The following is a 22386-nucleotide window of genomic DNA, read 5'->3' on the forward strand; positions in this document are numbered from 1 at the left end:
GTGGGTCAGGAGCAGGGCCAAACCAGTGCAAAATGTCTGCAAAATGTCTCTCTCTCTATGAGAGAGAGAGAGAGAGATCCCCAGTAAATCCAGTAACTGTATTTCCCAGTACCTCGAAGCAGAAAGTACACAAAACTGTAATTTAAATCCTGACGTAAATGCAGTTCTTCCATATCTGGATCAAACTTTAAACTGCCAGGATGAAGCCACCCTCCTGGCTGTGTCATTGGCCCAAAACTAACTCACTATTGGTACGTGTTTCTGTTAGTAGCCGACATATCAGCAGATGGGCTGGGCTCTGCGTTTCTCCACATTCACACAGCGTGTTGTTGCCTGCTAAGAGCACCCATTTGGTTTTACACTTGGGCACTCCAAGTCTCAACCTATCCAGGGTGCTCCAAGTAGTATAAGGGAAGCCGGATTCTTCAGCCATATCCTCCTTTGATGTTATTCCTTGCTTGGTCTCCTTCCTCCACCTTTAATTCAATTTTGTTTTTGTGTACTATCAAGAATGTTTGTTCTTAAATGCCAGATTACACACACACACACACACCCCTCTTTGAAAAATCCCAGTCCTGTTTACATGTGGGATGAAGCCCCATTGGATGGATGGATGGGTGTATTTAAAACATTAAAATTAACAAGATGAGGTAGAAAACTAGAAAACCAAAAGTAAGAACAGTACCTTGGTGGCATCTTCCCTCTTAGTCCACCAGCCATCTCAAGCATAGAGCGCCCCCATCAGGACCCCAAGCTAACTAGCAGAAGCATGCTTCTGGAAGGCAGAAGGGGTGGGGGGCGCAGACCATACTTCCATATGCAAGATGCTCCAAAGAAGGGGGGGCACGGCAGAAGGGGCTCTCCTTCAAGACTCACTCCTTGACTGATGCCTGCAGCATGCCCCTTCTGCGAAATTTGAGTGGGGTGGGCCAATCCCCTTAGGCCAGGGGTGTCCAACTGCCGGCTCATGGGCCAGACGCGTCACATGGAAGCCGCACCCACCCCATTGCCGGCAATGGTAAAACAGTCCCGATACATCGCGCGACATCGCGAGTTTGGCCCGTCTGCCTTAGGCTATGACGGTTCCTCGGATAACCTGGTCCCATTCATTGCAGTTGGATCACTCTGTCCCCAGCAAAGTTAAATATAGCCACGGCCACGAAAAATTAACCCCTGTGCATATGCACACACAACCACCACCACCCCACACACATACACACCTTCCCCAATAAAGGATCAGACCCAAGTAGTTCTCATCTTCCTTGCTCCTGAAATGTTTCTTCTTCCTCCGGCCATCCATTATATTGGCAATTCTGGAATCAATAGCCTTCCACTTTGGAAGGAAAACAGGATATCAATCAAAGCAAATCTCTTCGGGCCAGGTGTTGGCCCGTGACTTGCCCACTGCTGTTTTGTTTTTTATCCCTTGGATTGTAAGAAACAAAAGAGAATATTTGACTTATTGTGCACAGCAAAATAAAAAAGTCTTGGTGAAACTGCGGGTCAGGGAAATTAAAGAGAAAGGGGTTGGGGTTTTCAGAAAAAAACCACCAAAAAAACGGGGGTGGGGGGAGCTGTTCCCTCCCCGTTGGCCTTCTCCACCTTGGTGTGCTCCAAAGGGGTTGGCTTGCAATCGTCTTAAATTATTCCCAGGTTAGACCCTGAGGATCAAGGATAGACAGCGAAGTCTGGTTTACGTTTTCACCGGTTTTTGCTCTTAAGCGATTATTGCCAAGCAAATCTTTCTAGCTGGATCAGCTTGTCGATCAGAAGGTCGGCAGTTTGGCGGGTCGAATCCCGAGTGCCGTGTAACAGAGTGAGCGCCTGTTACTTGTACCGGCTTCTGCCAACCTAGCAGTTCGAAAGCACGTAAAAATGCAAGTAGAAAAATAGGGACCACTACGGTGGGAAGGTAACAGCGTTCCGTGCGCCTTTGGCGTCTAGTCATGCTGGCCACATGACCACGGAGACGTCCTCGGACAAGCGCTGGCTCTTCGGCTTTGAAACGGAGATGAGCACCGGCCCCTAGAGTCGGAAACGACTAGCACGCACGTGCGGGGGAACCTTTACCTTTACCTAAGATATGTGGACTTCCAACTCCTGGAATTTTCCCACCCAGCCAGCCAGAATTCTGGGAGTTGAAGTCCATGAATCTTCTTCAGGTTGCCAAGTTTGGAAAAAAAAAGGGAGGGGGGAATCTAGGATCTCAGAGAGGAGTAGGACTTGTCGAAACAATGACAACCCTAAGTGTACAATTTCTGAGTGGTCCTTCCTTCTTTCTTTGCTCCAGCTGACATCTTAATTACTAGCACAACATCTCAGCCCACCTCCAACCAGCCCCCCATCCAGCTGTCGGAGGTGAACATCCCTCTTTCCCTTGGGGTGTGCCCTCTGGGGCCCGTGGCTCTCATCAAGGAGCAGCTGTACCAACAGGCCATGGAAGAGGCCGCCTGGCACCACATGCCTCATCCTTCCGATTCGGAAAGAATCCGGTAAGGGGGAATCACCGGGGGGGGGGAGCCTGAGGACACAAGGGCATTGGGAGTAACCAAATCCATCCCCTTTCAGAAAAAGGGTGAAAGATGGTGGACAGAATGGCAGTTCTCTGAAGTTTATATTGCTGTAGTTTTCAAATGAGTTCAGAAACTTCCTCTAGTCATTTCTGAGCATAGAGGTAGAGCTCGACTTAGCAACCACGATCAAGATCAGAGTTTTCTGCGGCCGAGCAAGCTGAGTTGCTCGGCCTGATTTTGTCACCCTTTTTTTTTCCCCACGGTGGTTAAGCAAATCGTTGCGGTTGTTAAAAGTGAATCACGCGGTCGTTAAGCCAGTCCGGCTTGCCCCATTGACCTCGCTCGTTGGAGCTATGTGGATCACGTGGCCGTGGCGATCACGTGGCTGTAGGGAGGCTGAGATGGTTGCAAACCCAAGAGCGGGTGGTGAATCATTTTTTCCCAGTGTGGTCGTTAACTCCGAACTGTCATTAAACCAATGCTTGTTGTAAGTGGAGGACTGCCTGTAGAGCCAAGTCTCCCTTGTCAAATGCAATAAGTAGGTTAAAGGCTGTTGACCCCAAGTGTGCAGAACCACTGACCCAAAGAGAAACCTTGGGAACGGGTTCCAAAAATGGCTGTTTTGATGGACAAAAGGAAATCCTTAAATACATTGGGGATGATCTCATGAAGCGTAATCCTGATAGAAAAGAATATTTGTGTCTCAGGGTAGAACTGGGAAGGTCCCCTGGGCTTGGTTGTTTTCTTGTGGACGTTTTATTACCAAACTAGGTAATATCATCAGTGCTAGAAGGCAGTGGGATTTCTCCTTTTTTTATATTCCACTGGCTTGCCCTGTCAGCGTTGGTGGGGCTGGCTCGGTGGTTCCTATTTGCTTACTGTTAGCTTGTTGGGCATTTCCTTGATTGGGGTCTCGGGGTAACACTCAAATATGCATTTTGATCTACTGATTTGTTGGAAACCAGCTTCAGCGCAGCTTCCAAGTAGACTGTGGCTGCTAGACACAGAACAGTTTATTTATTTATTTATTTATTTATTATATTTTTATACCGCCCTTCTCCCGAAGGACTCAGGGCGGTGTACAGGGCAATAAATATAAAAAACAGAATATAAAAGTTAAAATACAATTAAATATAATGCCCAAATTTAAAATTTAACACAATAATTAAGAACATGTTTAAAACCCCAAGTTGCATGTCTCCGCTGTTGTGTTGATCATGTGCTCTCAGAAGAGCCCAGAGGATGATGGGAAACCCAGTGTCGGTCCTTTCGTGGCAAGGGAGGAAGCATTAGCAAGCCTGCATCCAAGACAAAAGATTCTGACACTTTGCAATGCTGTGACACCCCCCCCCCTTAAACCAATATATGCATTTGTGTCACCCTCTGACAGAAACTAATGCTTTCATAGAGGATAGGGTAAGGCAAGAAATGAAGGCACCATTTTAATAACTCAAATGGAATCTGAACGTCAAGTAGAACCGTGACGGAATCCCACCATTTTATAAAATAAAATATTTTGTTCAAAGCCACCTTTTTTTTTAATCAGAAGGATATAGCCTGCTGTAGTTTCTCATAATTCCTGAAATATTGGGTGTTTCACCCTTGCTTTTTGTATTTACATTAGTTTATAGCATCGTCTGTTAAAAAAAAAAATCCTCACTTTGCGAATGGTTTGTCCGGACAGCACAGGAGCTAATTTTGGCAACAACCCAGCTTTACATGTGTAAGCCACAAGGGTTGTGAATCCGGAGCAGGGGCCTGGCCAGGACATGTTCCTGCACTGCCTGGACGAGCAAATGGGAAGGAAAGCGCACCCTTAACAGAGATCCTAGTTGTGGGTCTGTCGGCCATCAGGGTTGGCCTTTCAATTGTGACCTTGCTGAAGCGTTCCGTCCTTGAGTCAGTGACTTTCTGTGACCCTCTCGCCATCCTGGCCTGCTTCTGATAATTGATCCAGTTGCCACTGCGCCTTCATGCAGTCAGGAAATGCCGATGAACCCCTCAGGTAGATAAACCAGACGTAGAGCAACACCTGGCTGCCGTTAGAAGGCCATGAACAGAGCTGCAGAAACCGCCTTCTAGCCGTATCCCTGGGATTGGCGGAGGGAGAGATTGCAGATGACACGCTAGAGGCAAGGAAAAGTGTGCCGATGGTTGGACATTGGGGTAGTCCCCGAATTACAAGAGTTCATTTAGTGACAACGGCACTGGGGGAAAAAGGGACTTAGGTCCATTTTTCACAGTTAGGACCATTGCAGCATCCCCAGGATCCTGTGATCAAAATTCAGATGCTTGGCAACGATCATTGCTGAGTCTCAAGGTGACATGATCCCCTTTTGCAGCCACCTGACAAGCAAAGTCAAGGGGGAAAGCCAGATCCACTTAACAACCGGGTTGCTAACTTTGACCAACTGCAGGGATTCACTTAACAACTGTGACAAGAAGAAAGGTGGCAAAATAGGGCAAAGCTCACTTAACAAATGTCTCACTGAACAACAGAAATGTTGGGGTCAGTTGTGATCGTAAGTTGAGAGACTACCTGTGGGTTGAACGCAGTTGGATAGGGCACTAGAAGGAGCCAGTTCTGGCAGCAATTTTGCTTTGCTTGTTCCATTCCCACAAAAATGCATCCTCTGCTCCCTCCCCCCTCCCACCCCCACCCCCAAGTGTCATGACTCAAGAGTTTGACAACAACTTCAACTTGCCACAGTTCTCATCATCCAGACAAAAGTGTTCCTCTTGCTTCCTTTGGTCACTTCCTAAAACCCAGGTGGGCCGGCCTGTTTGGGAGGGACTCGCTTCTCGTGTCGTGAATGAGAATTCAGGCCATTGCGGGAAGAGGGAGGAAATGGATGCTTGGCCACCATAGGATATCCAGGCTTCTGATGGCCACCAGTTGAGGAAGGATTGAGGCCGAATATTGTTGTTCCCTACACCAGTGATGGCGAACCTTTTAAAGACCGAGTGCCCAAACTGCAACCCCAAACCCACTTATGTATCGTCAGGTGCCAGGTGGGCGTGGCCCATTGGGTGGGTGTGGCCCATTGGGTGGGCATGTCTGCGGTGGTAACGGCAGACTGGGTGGGACTAAAAAGTTCAATCAATCAATTCCAACTTTGCGAGATCTTTTTTTCCCCCGCAAGGAGTTGAAATTGATTGATATTGATTGAACGTGGGTTTTTTTTCCCCCACGGCAGCGGAGGCCTAAAGCAAAAAGGTTTTCTAAAACCCAACTGAAGGCCTAGGACTGGGGCGACGGTGTGCGTGCCCACAGAGAGGGTTCTGCGTGCCACCTGTGGCACGCGTGCCTGTTCTGTTCCAGTCTACTACCGGCCCTGCAGAAATGTAGGGACAACCCCTTTTCAAAAGTCAATACGCTGAAAGTAAGCCAACCAAATTTATTTACACAAATGAAACGAAACAGATCCAAAACAGACCAAGACAAATACTAACCACGACTAAATCAGAAGCTGTTCAAACGGTTGCCTTCAGCAACCAGCACCTCCCTCACATTCCCCTTTTAAACACAGTTTCAAGGCGTGGCTTCTCTTTGCCTCCTCCCGAGGTGCCTCATTGCCCTTCTTTGTTCACTCCTGCTTGTCTGCCTCCTGCTTCGGGCGTCCTTGAACAAAGCCAGCTGTGAATCGTCTTCGTCCAAGCTGTCAGGCTCACACAGCTGGGTCTGAGGAGGAACCAGACGGGAGGGACCTGGCTGAGAGTTCTGCGATGCCGCAGAACTTTCCTCTGCAGGCTCTCCAATCCCCTCCTCCTCCTCCTCAGAATTGTCCGATTCAGCTGCCGTACCCGCAGGCTGACACTGAATCACAACAGTGCCGTAGGCTCGCCACCACGGCCCTACACTTAGGAGTCTGTGTCTACACGCAGGGGAGAATTCACAGACATCTTGTGAATTCCCCCCCCCCCGAGTTCCTCATAGGCTTACTTCTCTTTTTTCTGCTCTTGTTCTCCTTTCTCGCCCCCAACCCTACAGGCAATACCTGCCTCGCAATCCCTGCCCGACTCCTCCATACCACCACCAGATGCCTCCTCCACACTCCGACACGGTGGAATTCTACCAGCGCCTCTCCACAGAGACTCTTTTCTTCATCTTCTACTACCTGGAGGTAACAGACAGCTCCTCCTTCCGTCCCCTTTGGTAGCTTAGAAGAGGAATCGTGCTGCCTCTCTTTGCTGCCCACGCCGGGTCACTCCTGAGGATTCCCTTGCGCGTTGTGCGAGATAATCGACATCTCTGCCCTCGACCTACAAATCCCGCTGCTCTGATCCGTTTTCCCTCTTTTCGCTTCAAAGGGTACGAAGGCACAATACCTGGCAGCCAAGGCACTGAAGAAGCAATCGTGGCGCTTCCATACCAAGTACATGATGTGGTTTCAGCGGCACGAAGAACCTAAGACCATCACTGATGAGTTTGAGCAGGTGAGGGGGAAGGTGACGGACGACGGGGGCCTCGTGGATGTAATTTCACCCATATTAGCAAGGACTGGTGGTCCGTTGGATCATAAGAAGAACCCAACCGTGCGTGCATGTCTCCATTTCGAGCAGAGCGCTTCATACAACATGGCATTTTGTGAGGGGAACGGAAGTCACAGTCTTTTGTTGTTGTTGTTGTTCAACAATCAGTAAATTATATGTACACGTAGTCCTTAACTTGAGCCCAGAATTATGGTAGTCAGTTGTGCCAGTCACTGAGCAGGTCACCCTGTGACTACACCTGACTTTACAATATTTTCTGCAGTGATCGTTAAGCAAACTCTGCAGTCGTTAGATGAATCCATTGTCCACAGTGGGTGTTTTTTTGCCAGAATCGTAGTCATCTGATTGCAGGATACTTCTAGCGGCCATAAATGTGGGAGGTGGTTGAGTGCTCAAAAGGCAATCATGTGGCCATGGAGTGGGGGGCGTGGGGGGGGTTGAATCTGAGTTGTAGACCTGGGAAGGTCCGTTGTCAATTTGAATGGTCCCTAAGCAACCTGCTGTAACTCAGAGTATCTGTAAACAGTTAAAAAGAAGAAAAAACAGCTGTATTGAGATTAGCATCAGCCATGACCTTGTATTCACTGCAGCAATGCAGGATTTAGCTACCACATAGGTCATAGGGGCTTTCTTTTTTATCTGAAATAGAGGTTCAAAGGATAATTATCCATTCTCCCTTGGTATTGACATAGCAAGGATAGGCCGTAACTACTCCAAATATCCCTACAGAGCTCGGAAGCACTGTTGAAAGTCATGATCACCTTTTCTGCACAGTGAAATAGTAGCTGTGCCTTCATCGGGGTTAAAAATGTAATGTTTCTTTACAACTTTTATGGCCAGAATAGAGAACCTGGATGGGCACTGGAGGAAGTCAGAAGAAGAGTTAACCAAATCAGGTTCCCCTTTGGGAAAACCTGGTACTTTTTTAGTTAATTAGCTATTCTTCCATAGAATTAGAAGTTGCTTTTCTCTAAGCCAGCCATGTCAAACTAAGCCAGCCATATCAGAACTTTTTCCCCATTGCTGGCAATGGGGTGGGCATGGTTTCTTCATGACGCGTCCAGCCCACGGGCCGGCTGTTTGACACTTCTGCTCCTAGGCCAGGGGTAGGCAACCTTGGCTCTTTTATGACTCGCGGACTTCAACTCCCAGAATTCCTGAGCCAGCCATGCTGAGGGGAAAGAGAGAGGGTTTCCAAGCTGAGCCATGCTGTCTCAGGAATTCTGGGAGTTGAAGTCCACCAGTCATAAAAGAGCCAAGGTTGCCTACCCCTGGCCTAGGCTATGCAAGCTCCACTGTGACTCCATGTATACATTTACGAATGAGGTGGTCCCACTTGTCTCTCTGCTGCAGTCACCTGCGTGGATGAATGTCTGTAAAATGCGGTAAATTAACTGATAACGGTAGCTCTGGTTCACATTCCGTAAAGAAGACAAGATGGGGGTTCTTTTGAGGCTGATGTCGTCCATCACCGAAAAAGTGATCATGCCATTTTCCCATCACCCAAAACAGCTTTTTGATTCTTCCGTGCCTTGCATGTCTGATGTACTTTTTTTCCTCTGGGGGGGGGGGGAAAGGCGTGAAGAAACTGCTTCCTCCTAAATTGCCGAAAGTTGTAAACTTCCAAGTTTGTGTAAAGTTGTAACGTTCTGTGAGACTCTTACAAGAGAAGGCCCACTTAAAAGCCACAGGACTCCTGCTTTCATGTGGAAGGGCAACAGGTGTCATCTTGGCAACAAGAGGCCAGGATTCCTTTAGTCCAGGGGTAGGCAACCTTGGCTCTTTTATTATTATTATTATTATTATTATTATTATTATTATTATTATTATTATTATTATTATTATTATTATTATTATTATTATTATTATTATTATTTTAATTCCATTTATATCCCGCCCTTCTCCGAAGACTCAGGGCGGCTTACAAGCTTAGCTTATGACTCGTGGACTTCAACTCCCAGAATTCCTGAGCCAGCCACGCTGAGGGGAAAGGGAAAGGTTTCCAAGCTGAGCCATGCTGTCTTAGGAATGCTGGGAGTTGAAGTCCATGCGTCATAAAAGAGCCAAGGTTGCCTACCCCTGCTTTAGTACAAGTAAATGTGTTCGGTCAGGCAAGAGGTAATGAACTCTTGTTGTATTTTCCTGTTTCCGCTCAGGGCACTTACATCTACTTTGACTACGAGAAATGGGGCCAGCGCAAAAAGGAGGGTTTCACCTTTGAATACCGCTACCTGGAAGACCGGGACCTGCAGTGATGCCCTGGGGCCAGCAGGGGGTGCCAAGTTTTCCTTCCAGAGACAGCTGTGGTGGTGTGCTGGGGGCGGCGGCAAAGGAAGACCCACCTACCCCTCACCTCTCTTTCATCTTCCTGCCCCCCCACAGATCACAAGCGGGGTGGGAGGGGGCAAGCCGCACGTTAAAAACACAAACAAAAAAACAAATGCATGCAAGTTTTAAAAATGACCGCAGGACGGAGGAGGAGGGGCAGCGGCAGTGGCAGGCTTCTCCTCTGCCTTTTCCTTGCTCTCTTCTGCCTGTGAAGAGGTCAGAAAACAGGGGGAAACGCCCTTCGTGGGCAACCAGGTTTGGGCGCCGGAATGGAGATTAAAAGGAAAAAAAAGAGAAAAAAAGAATTTGAGAATCCCAACCAAAAGAGTGACTTCCCCCATTCTCCATTGTGTGTGTGTGTGTGTGTGTGTGTGTGTTCATGTTCTAAATAAGAACATTTCAGCCCCGTACCTATTTGCAGCAAACACAAAAACACCCAACCGCCCTTTTGCCAGCCCTCCCCAGATTTTTGGGTGCAAACTCCGTCCCCCCTGTTTGGCTATCATCAGATGCCCAACGTGACCTTGACAATGTCAGGTCCCATGAACCTTATATGGTGACCGTTCTCCGACCCCCTCGTCCACTCGCCATTGCTGAAAATGGCACATTGGCAAAATAATAATAAGATTGCAAATTTGGGAGCGTCGGCCTCAGGTTACAAAGGCCTCCCGGTCACCACGGAAATTCTGGTGGACTGGCCCCTCTCAGCTTTTGGCTGCCATAATTTTGACTTGCTTTTTCTGCAAGTTGTAAGGAGACTACCCTAAAGGCCATCTACACTCATCCTGCCATTAGTTGTCCTAATTTGGAAGAGTCCCTTTCCTGACTGGAACAATGACGTTAGGGATTCTCCCCCATTCCCAACGCTGCTGCTTCTCCTTTCCAACGTTCCAAAATATTGCCACCGTAAATTTGATAAAGAGCTTGTATCTAATCTGCTGCTCCTCCCACAGGAAGACACCCCCCCTCCCCAATAAGACTTGCAATGTATTCCTAATTGGAAAGGGTGACATTTGGGAAAACTTGGGGGTGGGGAGGTGGGACTGATCTCTCTTCTCAACCGGCCCCCTAAACTGGAGCATCCTGCCCACGCCGCTGTTAAGATATTTTTTCGTAAGCCTATTTTCATTTTGGAAAATATTTATGAATAAATAGTTTTATATGAGTGTTCTTCTTCTGTTGTACGGGGGAAGGGAGACGAAAACCACCAAACCTTGGGGGGGGGGGAAGAAAGGACTCCCTAATCTTTTGGGATATGAGCTGCAAGTCAGAATGACACAGAATATATCTAAGCCCTGTCTGAAGGCTCCCTGGAATATACAGGTAGTCCTTGACTTATGACCACAGATGAGCCCACTTATGACCACAGATGAGCCCAGCGTTTCCGTTGCTGAGGTGGTGGTTAGGTGAATTTTGCCCCGTTTGGTGACCTTTCTTGCCACTGTTAAATGAATCACAGCAGTTGTGAAGTTAATAGCACAGTCGTTAATGAATCTTGACTTTGCTTGTCAAAGGGTCACAAATGGTGGATCACGTGACCCTGGAACCATCATAAATATGAATCAGTTGCCAAAGTTTTGGTTATGTGACCGTGGGAATGCTGCAATGGCCGGAAGTGTGAAAAATGGTCATAAGTCACTTTTTTTCAGTGCTGTTGTAACTTCAAACGGTCATTAAATGAACTGTTGTGAGTCAAGGACTGCCTGTATTGCCTCCAGTGAGCCCATTTAAGGGCTGGAAGCCACAGGTGTGCACGTGGTGTTGATGACCACCTTTCTCTATCAAACCTACTTAGAAGCCTAAACTAAGAAAATTTATTTTTATAAATATGAGGAAGTAAATTTCCTTGGCATGCTTTCCAGCCACGTGCCAGTTTTTGACAGTTTGTAATACTCCAAAATAATACAGCTTATGGCTGATCAGGACGACAATTTAATATATTAAAAGGGAAATGTTTATTTGGATAATGAAGCAGCAGCCAGAGAACAACAATTGAAGCAAATTGTGGCCACTTATTTCACAATCAATCTAGGGGAATCCTGCAGTAATCTGATCACAGACAATAAATCATGACTGTTTCCGGTAGAGACAGTGCTAAGCTTTTAAGTCGTGAGTTGCAAACCAATCTTTCTCACCGTGGAATAAGCCAATCAAAAGTATGTGACTATTGTTCAGGAATGTGGCCTTGAAGTTTCAAGTCATGGACGACCTGCACAATCCTATTTTTATATAATTTGGCTAATTAGCACATCGTAACCTTTCCTACCTCCCTTAGCCTGCATTACTGTGAAGTGCGCCAGTCTTTCACATCCAGAGAATGTACCTGTAACATTACAACGTGCTCTTAATTATAGGGATAAATCTTCACAGTGGTCCAAAATCATTCTCATGCTCATTTCCCTAATGGCAGAAGATCACATACAAAGATGAACATTGAATTACAACAGCAGGAAACTGGCAATACTAATTTTCTTAACTAACTGGACCACGTACAAAAAATGGAAGAATGATCCGTCCAGGATCTTCCACCATTCGTTCTGGAAGAACTCAAAGTCTATCCCTGGTTTGGTGCTTTTAACCAATACCTTGGTCCATCTCTTAGGGCAGTAAACTAATATTTTGAGACAGATGTACATGGCACTGCCTCAGTTCTCCATACTGGGTGAGCTGGGTTTGCTGCTGCTGCTGCCGCCATTTAAAATTAAATTCAGAATCATCCACGTGGTGCCTTATAAAAACATTTTTTATTTTCCTTCAGGAAAGCTAATAAAGAATTAGGCAGGCAAGTTACTGGATCAGGAAATGGTATCCTTTTATCAATCCAGCTTTTATCTCATTTTCTGGCAACTCAAGGAAAACGGCAAAAATAAGACTGATTAATCGCTTGGCCGATTTTCCTGCTCAATATTGTGTTCCAAGGACTAAATAATAATTGAGTAAAAGTTGTCCTGGAAGCCATACGACAAGAAATCTTTGGCCTGATTTTGCAGGTTTATGGGCCAGGAATTCTATGAAGCAATTTTGGACTGAACATTTTCAGCTGAAGAAAGTGGGTTTGACTAACCAGATTTCCCGCTTTACACCCACTCGGTTCGACTGTCTCTCGCTGCCCTCTTTCTTGCCAGCTGAGGGTTGAACTGTGAATTGTAGCCACGTTTCCTTTCATCCATTTCCTCTTCTTCCTCCCGGTGTGGGCCCATTCCAGATCTCTGGGCAAGAAGAGACTCCGTTCGAGCTCGTTCTGCCTGTTCACGCTGCAACCTCTCCTGGCGGAGCTGTTCTAGAGAGCGTGAGGTGGAAGAAGCTGGAGGTCTGTAAAGGAAAAGAGAAAATATAGGAAGGAAAGTGAAGAGAGAACGGGACCCAGGAAAGTTCATCAATCCCTTGTTCTTCTAAGTGAGGGGAGGCAAAGATATGGCTTGCCTAAATTGCGACACGGTGGCTCAGTGGGTTAGGACGCTGAGCTTGTCGATCGGAAGGTCGGCAGTTTGGCGGGTCGAATCCCGAGTGCCGCGTAACAGAGTGAGCGCCTGTTACTTGTCCCAGCTTCTGCCAACCTAGCAGTTCGAAAGCACGTAAAAATGCAAGTAGAAAAATAGGGACCACTACCGTGGGAAGGTAACTGCGTTCCATGCGCCTTTGGCTTCTAGTCATGCTGGCCACATGACCACGGATACGTCCTCGGACAAGCGCTGGCTCTTCGGCTTTGAAATGGAGATGAGCACCAGCCCCTAGAGTCGGAAGCAACTAGCACGCATGTGCGGGGGAACCTTTACCTAATGATCAGATGTTTTGGGCTCTCCAGGTATGTGCTGAATTTTAGGGAAGAAATTACAAGTTGTAGGAGCCGTGGTGGTGCAGTGGTTAGAATGCAGTATTACAAGCTAACTGCCCACAGCCAGGAGTTCGATCCTGGCAGTGCTCAAAAGTTGACTCAGCCTTTCATCTTTCCAAGGTCGGTAAAATGAGGACTCAGATTGTTGGAGGCAAAATGCCGATATCTGTAAATCGCTTAAGACAGGGCTTTTCAACCAGTGGTATGGGTACCACCTGTGGTACACTGGCACCTGGCAGGTGGTACGCGACCATCCTAGAAAAGTGGTAGTGGGGTAGGGGAACGAGCAGAACCGGTGGCAGCACTGCACAAGCCTGAGCGAGAGACGGCTGGAGTTGCAGGGCTGTCAGGGCTCAGCGGAAGCGTCAGGATCAGTGCTTCTTCGGGGCTGTCAGGGCTCAGTGGAAGTGCCAGGATCAGCGCCAGGCTCCAGCTGGAGCTCAGCACTGATCCTGGCACTTCTGCTAAGCCTAGAAGAAGTGCCAATCAGCTGGAATGTTGCAGCATCTCCAGAGTCTTGTGATTTACATTCAGATGCGACGGTTACAGTGTCCCAGGGTCATGTGAAGTGACCAAAATCTGCTGCAACCGCCCAGCAGATGGGGGGGGGGGCAAAATAAAAACCAAACACCCCCCAACTCCACCCCCGCTGCCAATCCTCAACAGAAATGCTGACAACAATGAAAACCTCGGACAGGAGGAAGAGTGCCGCCGGGCGGGCAGGCAGGCAGGCAGGTGTCTTGCTCGGCTCTGGCTTGGGGGGGGGTACTTTTTTCAGTGCCATTGTAACTTCAAACAGTCACTAAGCGAACTGTTCTAAGTCGAGGACTACCTCTGCTTCATCACTTTTTTTTGTTCATCAAGTTTTTGACACCTTGCTGGGCGACTGGTGGTACTCGGATGTTGCCATATCCTAAAAGTGGTACAATGGGTGAAACGGTTGAAAAGCCCTGGCTTAAAAGAGTGCTGTAAGGCAGTATATGCTATGTAAGTGCTATTGCTAGTCCTTGATGTACAACCATTCGTTTAGTGACTACTTGAAGTTACAGTGCCATGGTCACTTGTTCAAAATTTGGATGCTTGACAAGTGGCATGCCTCACACCTCCCAAAGTCATGTGATCACCATTTATAACCTTCCCAGCTAGCTTCCGACAAGCAAAGTCAATGGGGGGGAGCCAGATTTGCTTAAGAACTGTGGCAAAAAGATCATTAAATGGGATACAACTCGCTTAACTCTCTTGCTTTAGCAATGGAAATTTTGGGCTCCACTGTTGTCGCGGACTACCTGTATAGCTGCTTTTGTTTTCCTAAAGGCCCAGTTCAAACTAGCAGATAATATAATGTCAGGCATAGAAAATGAAGTCCTGGAGCATTAGAATGGCTGTTCTTTTAATCGGCTTAACTCCACCACAGCTGATACCGTTGCGCCCTGTGATTCTATAACGGCTACACATAGCTGGCTTTATTCAAGACAAGTAAAAGATGCATCCCAATAAAACACCTAAAACACTGGGCTCACAAAGGTAGCTTGAGAGCTATATACAAAATCTGATCTAATCCTCCAACACCAGGAGGCCCACCGTTCTATATTCTGCTTTCCAGAGTGAGATCTCTTCCAGCAACATCAGCAAAAAAAACACACACAAAAAAAAACCCAACCATCCAGATTCCCTAAATATTAACCTTAGTTTTGTTTCTTGCAGGTTGATATTCTATTCTATGCCAAGCAAGGGCTTCAGTTTAGAATCAGCTCAGTTTCTCCCTGCTTCTTCTCCAAAAGTCAAAGCTATCTGGCAAAGAAAGAGCAGTTGACTCGTGGGTGCTCTTAAAAAAAAAAAAAACCTCCATCACGGTCCCCGAACAGCCATTTCCTGCTCGATATTGGCAATTTTCCCCGAGTGCGCAACAAAAAGGATACCCACCTAACTGCTAGCTTTCCTTTGCTTTCTTTGTGCTTTGGTTTTCCTTTTTCTTTCTTTTCTTCCTTTTGATGAGAGCACTTCGTCTTGTATAAATATTTCCCCATCTCAGCCAGGGGGTCCAGCCTTCCCTTAAGTTTCTCATCCTTGGCAACGGCTTTGCTCCGATCTGGCAGCTCGTGGTACCAGGGAATAGAGGTCTGAGATTCTGCTGAACTTTGGCCCAAGTAAGTCAGGATGCCTAGAGCTTTTTCCTTTCGTTCCTGTAAGGAATCAAAAGCCAAGGAAATTAGTCATGCTATCTATTCATCCATCCATCCATCCATCCATCCATCTATCTTTATGGGCACACTCTGGTGATCCAAATATATAATTCTCTCCAAAGAAGTATTGCCCTATTCTTCTTCTCTAAAGCAAACTGCTTATCGTGGATTCAGTGGACTCCTTGGGATCCAATGTAGAATATAATTAATTGATTATGATCCCTCCCTTCTCCTGACAGGTTTTAGTTAACAGTAACCAATAGGCATTGGGCTACTCTGGTTTAAGGTACAAGCACCTGATTATTTAGGATACAAAATTTAGCTGAAGTTGTCTGAAGGTTGAATCATGGTAACAGGACTATTTTTTTTATTATTAGTGTGAAATAGCAGTGTCCCAATATCTCAGGGGCTGCCACAAAGAAGAGGGAGTCAAGCTGTTCTCCAAAGCACCTGAAGGCAGGACAAGAAGCAACGGATGGAAATTAACCAAAGAGAGAAGCAACCTGGAACTAAGGAGAAACTTCCTGACAGAACAATTAACCAGCGGAACAACCTGCCTCCAGAAGCTGTGAATGCTCCAACACTGGAAGTTTTTAAGAAGAGACTGGACAGCCATTTGCCTGAAATGGTATAGGGCAGTGATGGCGAACCTTTTAGAGACCGAGTGCCCAAACTGCAACCCAAAACTCACTTATGTATTGTCGGGTGCCAGGTGGGCGTGGCCCATTGGGTGGGCGTGGCTGTGGTGGTAATGGCAGACTAGCTGGGACTAAAAAGTTCAATCAATCAATTCCAACTTTGTGAGATCTTTTTTTCCCCACGAGAAGTTGAAATTGATTGATTGATTGAACCTTTTTTTTCCCCACACGGCGGTGGAGGCCTAAAGGGAAAAGGTTTTATAAAACCTAGCTGAAGGCCTAGGCCTCGGGCGACGGCACACGTGCCCACAGAGAGGGCTCTGCGTGCCACCTGTGGCACACGTGCCATAGGTTTGCCACCACAGGTATAGGGTTTCCTGCCTGAGCAGGGGGTTGGACTAGATGACCTCCAAGGTCCTTTCCAACTTTACTATTATGAATTATGATTTCACTGCTCCTCCAAGCCGCTTCATCAGTCAGAGCAAGCTAGTTCGGCAGAGAGTCATTGAAATGTACCAACTCTTGCCACAATCTTAGGGCTTCCTCTCCAAAATGTGTTGCGATATGTCAGTGAAAACTCTCAGTCATCCAGACAAAGGTGTCCAAAAGTTGAATCCAGTTGCCGTGTTTCAACTTGCAGACACCTTTGCCTGGATGACTGAGAGTTTTCATCAACATATTAGCCTGAAGTTGTTTAGATTGTCAGGAAGGAAGAATACATTCAGTGTAAAAAAAAAACCTGCTAAATCAGGATTCTATTTACCAACAAGCAGATTTATTTAACATATTTAAAAGGCCTAAATATTAATGCTACTGTCCATACTTCGTCCTCAGAACCCATAAACAGGAGCCTGCCTATCTCAAAGTTCTCGGTGCCCAAGTAGGTAAACTAGAGAAAACAGAATTTTGGCAAACTCCAATCTTACTCCCCACCATTACCTTTTCCTGCTTCTTCTCCTCCTCGTATTCTTTGTTGCCAACCTCTTGCAACCCCTGAAAGAGGTTAAGATGTCCTGAGGGCTTTTCTGAATCCAAAGAAATAAGGTCTGAGCCACTCTTATCACCTCCTGGAGCCGACAGACGTGCTTTCTTCCGTAACAATTCAGTCCGGGCCTAGAATCAAAGGCAGATATTTGTCCAAGGCTCATATTTAGGTCAATGCTTCTATTTGTCCAAGACAACATCCTAAATAGCGTGGAAGCCTCTGTGTGTTTCAAGTCAAGAGCAAGTAAGATCGTAATAAAAACAAATCTAACACATTTGAGCCATAGAGTCTAAATTTAATTATTGTGTTTAAGTAAAAGGTGGATAAAGCAGCTATCCTCTAAATTAGACTCCTCCCCAGACTAATATAAGGTAAAGGTAAAGGTTCCACCGCACATGCGTGCTAGTCGTTTCCGACTCTAGGGGCCAGTGCTCATCTCTGTTTCAAAGCCGAAGAGCCAGCGCTTGTCCGAGGACGTCTCCGTGGTCATGTGGCCGGCATGACTAGACGCCAAAGGCGCACGGAACGCTGTTACCTTCCCACCGTAGTGGTCCCTATTTTTCTACTTGCATTTTTACGTGCTTTCGAACTGCTAGGTTGGCAGAAGCTGGGACGAGTAACAGGTGCTCACTCTGTTACGCGGCACTCGGGATTCGACCCGCCAAACTGCCGAACTTCTGATCGACAAGCTCAGCGTCCTAACCCACTGAGCCACAGCGTCCCTCCTCAGACTAATAGGACTACAATAATACAATCAAGGACACAAATAATGGCAGATCCTTGATTTTGAAGATGTTCCTTATCATCTTGTATCATTATTCTCTATGTATCAAGAATCGCTTTTCCAACTTTTTAATTTCTCACATCTATTTAATTTACTGCATGATAATTGACTTCCTGTTGTAGTGAGGATAAATCGTTTCAATTCAGGATATAGACTGTGTCATTAAAGGCAAAGAAAAAAATATTAAAAGAGTCTTAGTGTAGGAGAAGTCCAGAAAAAGGCACTTTAATAAATGATGCAGCACTAGTAGTTCCCTCCATATTAACTTATGCCTCGGATGAAAGGAAACAGCAGTGGGATCCTCCAGCTTTAGAAAAATAACAAAAATAGTCCTGACACCTTGTCAGTTTTCTTCTTTCCTCCACTGACTTAATAACAGCAGCAGATACCCTGATTTCAATCAAATCCCAGATTAAGTAAAATCAATTTTGGCAAAGAATTTAGTTCCTCGGTTTAAAACTAGGGCCTTTCAGACTGGCTTTTCTTAAATCAGCCTTTTCTCAAATTTAATCCATTCAGGCCAGATGTATAGAAGAATCCCAGGTACTGAATGGTGTTTCACATTCACAATTAGCTGCCAATTATAACCTAGGATAAAACTGCTGTCTTTCATAAAACTCCAAAGACCTGGCATTGTGTTCCGAGTCTGGAGCTCCAAGTGTGCCAAGTGATCGGTCTTCTGCATCGTTGGAATTGTCAAAGTACAACCATGTATACATTGAGATTGGCTGAGCCTCCCTTCGTGCCCCACCACCACCACAACTCAAGGTGACAACAAACCCATCATCTTGTTACACCATGTGAGCTAACTGCACAACACACCGGCCTCGCAAGTCAATCATACATAAAATTATAAAATTATTTCCCGTTCAAGAGCCTGACAGTCCATGGATAGAAGCTGTTCTTCAGCCTGTTGGTACGGCTGGCTGTTGATTTTCTTAGCTGCTGTGTATTTTGGCTTGTGTGTGTGTGTACTGTTTTAATTTTATCACTGACCCCCACTCAGAGTCATTGTTGAGATGGACAGTTATGTAAATTGAATCATTAGATAAATAAAACTATATCAGGCTTTTCAACAGATGGCCCACATCATTAGAATTATCTTCCCAGCAGAAATGTAAAGAAATCTCAATCTTGGAGACACCCTAAATATAACTTAGAGGCTCAAGTCATCTTTCTGATTTGTTTAAATGCATTCCTTTTAACTGAGGATGCTTCTGTATTACAGAATAGGGAAAATCTGAACAAGGAGGCAGGCAGTTTGATTCTGACAACAATGGAATTCCACTGTTGTCAAAACCAAACTGCCTGCCACCTTCTTCAGGTTTTTTCTAAAAGTCTGCATAAAATTCAGGTTTGGCTTAGTTTATTAATACATGCAGGGAGATGAATGGAGGATCATTCTGTATGCAGAATGCACAAGGAGACAGAACGTTTAGATCCCATATAAAGCTTTTTCTTAAATGTAATCAAAGAGTTATTTTGACCTCACTTCCTCACTAGGGAGTTAGTTCTGTCCATTTGGAAGCACTTAACTTTTATGGATTTAATTAGATGCATGTACTAAAGTATTACCACAACCGCAAATTCGACTTAAAAAGAAATAAATTTGACATTCATTTCCCTCCCAGAACTGAGATATTTCCTCCAGAAAACCAGATGGACAGAAGCCGCATGCGCAGTGCGACTTGGAATACAGCGCACGCGCGATAATTCCAAACAATAAAGTGCGCTCCTCTTTGCGCATGCCCTTTCATGACTATTTACCTCCTGTTCAGCTAACAGGACTCGGGCCTCCCTCTTTTGTCGCTGTACTTCAGCCTCCGCTTCGTCCCGTCGTACGCGAGCCACATTGTCTTTGTTGCGGACGTGCCACGACTTCTTAGGAAGAATATTCATCCCCGCAGCTTATGACAGTGCTAAAATCTCCACAAATGTCCTCCGTTTCCTGAATCGTTCTTCACCGGCTGCCATCGAGCTCCGCCCCCTTGCTGTATTTAGGGGCGTTACCGTTGTCTACGTACTGTACTGCATCCAGTCATGTTTGCCTGCACGAACGCAGGCGGACCGTTCATCCGGAGCTGCTATTTGATTGGTTTGGACCAGTGTCCTTCAAACTTGGCCACAAGCTGGCTGGAGAATTCTGGGAAATGAAGTCCACACACATGTTAAAAGTGGCCAGGTTTGGAAAATCGTTGGTTTGGATTGACCGTACTAAGAGTTGGGAATGACGTTTGTTGAATGCTGAAAAATCTGTGGTTGTGAGTGGTGTTTGCTTTTTAAAACACACTTTACCATTTCTCCCTACATGCTAGATTAGTGTCACTTGCAAGCACCGTGCAGAAGGGAAGACTGTCTGGACATCAGTAACTCTTCAGTGCACAGTTGGACTACTGCAATGCATTCTACAGGGGCTGCCTTAGCCTACAGCAGTCCTTTTAAATGAAGTGTTTCCCAACTGTAGCCATTTTAAGATGTGTGAATTTCAGCTCCCAGAATACCCTAGCCATTTTAAGAGCTAAGGTGAAGGTGAAAGGGCTTCGATTCCCAGAATTCCCCAGCCAGCATTACTGGCTGGGATATTCTGGGAATTGAAGTCCACATTGCTTTAAATGGCTAGGGTTGGGAAACATTGCTTTAATGGTGATAGAAGTAAAGGAAATGTCTTCAAAATTTAATATTGAAAGAGAAATTTAAAATTGAATTTGCTGCAGTGGACAAACAAGCTTACCAAAAACTATAATGGCAGGGAAACAGGAAAAGATAGCATAAAGGCAGGATGTAAGATAAATATGTAGGCAAAAATTAGCTGGGTGTTAGAGTGGGGGGAAAAAAAGGGGGGACGCGGTGGCTCAGTGGGTTAGGACGCTGAGCTTGTCGATCAGATGGTCGGCAGATTGGCGGGTCGAATCCCGAGTGCCGCGTAACAGAGTGAGTGCCTGTTACTCGTCCCAGCTTCTGCCAACCTAGCAGTTCGAGAGCACGTAAAAATGCAAGTAGAAAAATAGGGACCACTACGGTGGGAAGGTAACAGCGTTCTGTGCGCCTTTGGCGTCTAGTCATGCCGGCCACATGACCACGGAGACGTCCTCGGACAAGTGCTGGCTCTTCGGCTTTGAAACGGAGATGAGCACCGGCCCCTAGAGTTGGAAACGACTAGCATGCGTGTGCGGGGGAACCTTTACCTTTACCTTTTTAGAGTGGGAAAGAAAGAAAACAAGCTATAAAAACATCTATAAGAGGAAATGGCTAGCCAGGAAAACTTAACTAAACTGAAAAACAGGAAAGAACCTATTGTTCTAAGGGGCCCAAAACTCCAAACCAACAATTGAATATGTCTAATATTTTATATTATTAATGTACATGTGACGTATGATTTAGTATGTAGCAGGAAATAGGTAGGCGGTCGGAAAGAGTGTAACCTCATAGTACCTCATCCAATGGGGAAAGAGGAGGGATGTGGCAGCCTGGACAGGGTTGTATAAAAAAGGGAATATTTGGGGTTGAAACTTTGGAGAGAACCAAGCTTTGATAGCTTCTCTCCCCGCTTATTGCAATAAACGAAACAAAAGGCCTTCACTGCGTCTTGGCTGGTTATTGGTCAGGCGAGCTTGCCTCTGGTCACGAAGGAAAGTGGCCAGGAGCACATAACAATGGCAAAAGCCAGTTTGGTGTAACGCTTAAAGGTGCTGGCCTAGAAATCAGGAGACAGTGAGTTCTAGTTCTGCCTTAGGCATGAAAAACCATCTGGGTGACTTTGGGCCAAGCACAACCTCAGCCCAACTCACTTCAGAGGGTTGTTCTGAGGAAAATAGGAACAGGAAGAAGTATTAGATGTGTTCACGGCCTTGAGTTACTTATAAAGAAACACAGGTGAAATTTTTTAAAAATCTTAAAAACTCAATAAGCTTTTGTCAACCATGGAACATCTGTGGCCCAGGTCCCTAATTGGCCACCAATACATTTCCAGAGGCAGTTTAGAGTTTTAATACTGCTTTCTCTAGTGGAATTGACCCATCTAGCGCATATTTCTGGGCAAAAAAAATTGTTAGTGGTCGGTTCCGGTGGCGGCGCGGCGCCGGAGACAGCCTTTTCGGGCTGCCCGCGGCTCAGCTGTGTTGTTTTCACCCGAAACAGCGCCGATCAGCTGTTCGGGTGAATTTGAAGCCCCCTCCTCGGGAGAAGAGGAGGGGGAGAGGCCCCAGGTAGGGGTTGAGTTCTCCGGGGCCGCCTAAGCTTAAAGCTTGGGCGGCTGAAGGATTGAACTCCCCCGTAGCCTGGGTTGCTCCCAGCTGTTCAGCGTCTCCGCTCCGTGATTTCTGGAGCGGAGCCAGGCGTTTGCGACCACCCCTGCCAGAAGGAAAGACCATGGAATAAAAGGAGCAGGCAGAGCGGTACAGGAGGATAAGGTGAAGAGGACTTTTATTTTTGCTCTCTAGCTTAATGGACTTTATAAACTTAAAGTGAAAGTGCGTCACAAGTGAAAGTAAAAAGATGGCGGCTAAACCTCCCCCAAAAACTCTTCGGAGTGCTGGAACTTCTCCGGTGCAACAGACATCATTGCAAGCTTTGCTTCCTCCCACTGCACTGACATCGAAGGACTTACAAGATGCTCTTGAAAAACAT

General features: G+C 46.2%; 2 protein-coding genes across 8 annotated transcripts in view; one reads left to right on the forward strand and one right to left on the reverse strand.

Moving 5' to 3' along the window:
- Window positions 1–10500, forward strand: part of LOC308677986 (CCR4-NOT transcription complex subunit 3-like) — a gene marked incomplete at its 3' end in the record, with an annotated part of 41557 nt that extends 31057 nt beyond the window's left edge. For 3 of the 4 annotated variants that reach the window (XM_081344751.1, XM_081344754.1, XM_081344752.1), the window contains 3 exons: window positions 2291–2492; window positions 6505–6637; window positions 6825–7157. In XM_081344751.1, the coding sequence (XP_081200877.1) occupies window positions 2291–2492; window positions 6505–6637; window positions 6825–7157 (668 nt within the window). Of the gene's footprint in view, window positions 1–2290; window positions 2493–6504; window positions 6638–6824; window positions 7158–9163 lie in introns of those variants that run through there. The other variant, XM_081344753.1, reaches the window with a different exon arrangement.
- Window positions 10501–11272: 772 nt separating this feature from the next.
- Window positions 11273–19768, reverse strand: LOC308677993 (leukocyte receptor cluster member 1 homolog). Of its 4 annotated transcripts, none has more exons than XM_081344765.1 (5): window positions 19528–19757; window positions 16931–17104; window positions 15094–15353; window positions 12400–12647; window positions 11273–11658 (listed from the first exon to the last, which is right to left on the reverse strand). In XM_081344765.1, the coding sequence occupies exons 1-4, from the start codon at window positions 19657–19659 to the stop codon at window positions 12413–12415; spliced, it is 801 nt and encodes a 266-aa protein (XP_081200891.1). In that variant the 5' UTR covers window positions 19660–19757; the 3' UTR covers window positions 11273–11658; window positions 12400–12412. The 4 variants fall into 4 exon arrangements, with proteins under 4 accessions (XP_081200891.1, XP_081200892.1, XP_081200890.1 ...); XM_081344766.1 differs by lacking the exon at window positions 11273–11658 and adding an exon at window positions 11711–11735; XM_081344764.1 differs by lacking the exon at window positions 11273–11658 and having other exon boundaries at window positions 11787–12647.
- Window positions 19769–22386: the final 2618 nt, after the last annotated feature.

This window comes from Vipera berus (assembly GCF_964194415.1).
Source record: "Vipera berus genome assembly, chromosome: Z".
Taxonomy (NCBI): domain Eukaryota; kingdom Metazoa; phylum Chordata; class Lepidosauria; order Squamata; family Viperidae; genus Vipera; species Vipera berus.

Bases quoted from the DNA above. Each gene is read 5' to 3' on its own strand.
- LOC308677993 (XM_081344765.1), bottom strand. From the start codon at position 19,659: ATGAATATTCTTCCTAAGAAGTCGTGGCACGTCCGCAACAAAGACAAT. The intron at 15,354-16,930 runs GTAATGGTGGGG...GATTCCTTACAG, and splicing joins AGGAGAAGAAGCAGGAAAAG to GAACGAAAGGAAAAAGCTCT. The intron at 12,648-15,093 runs GTGGGTATCCTT...TTTCCTTTACAG, and splicing joins AAAGGAAAGCTAGCAGTTAG to ACCTCCAGCTTCTTCCACCT.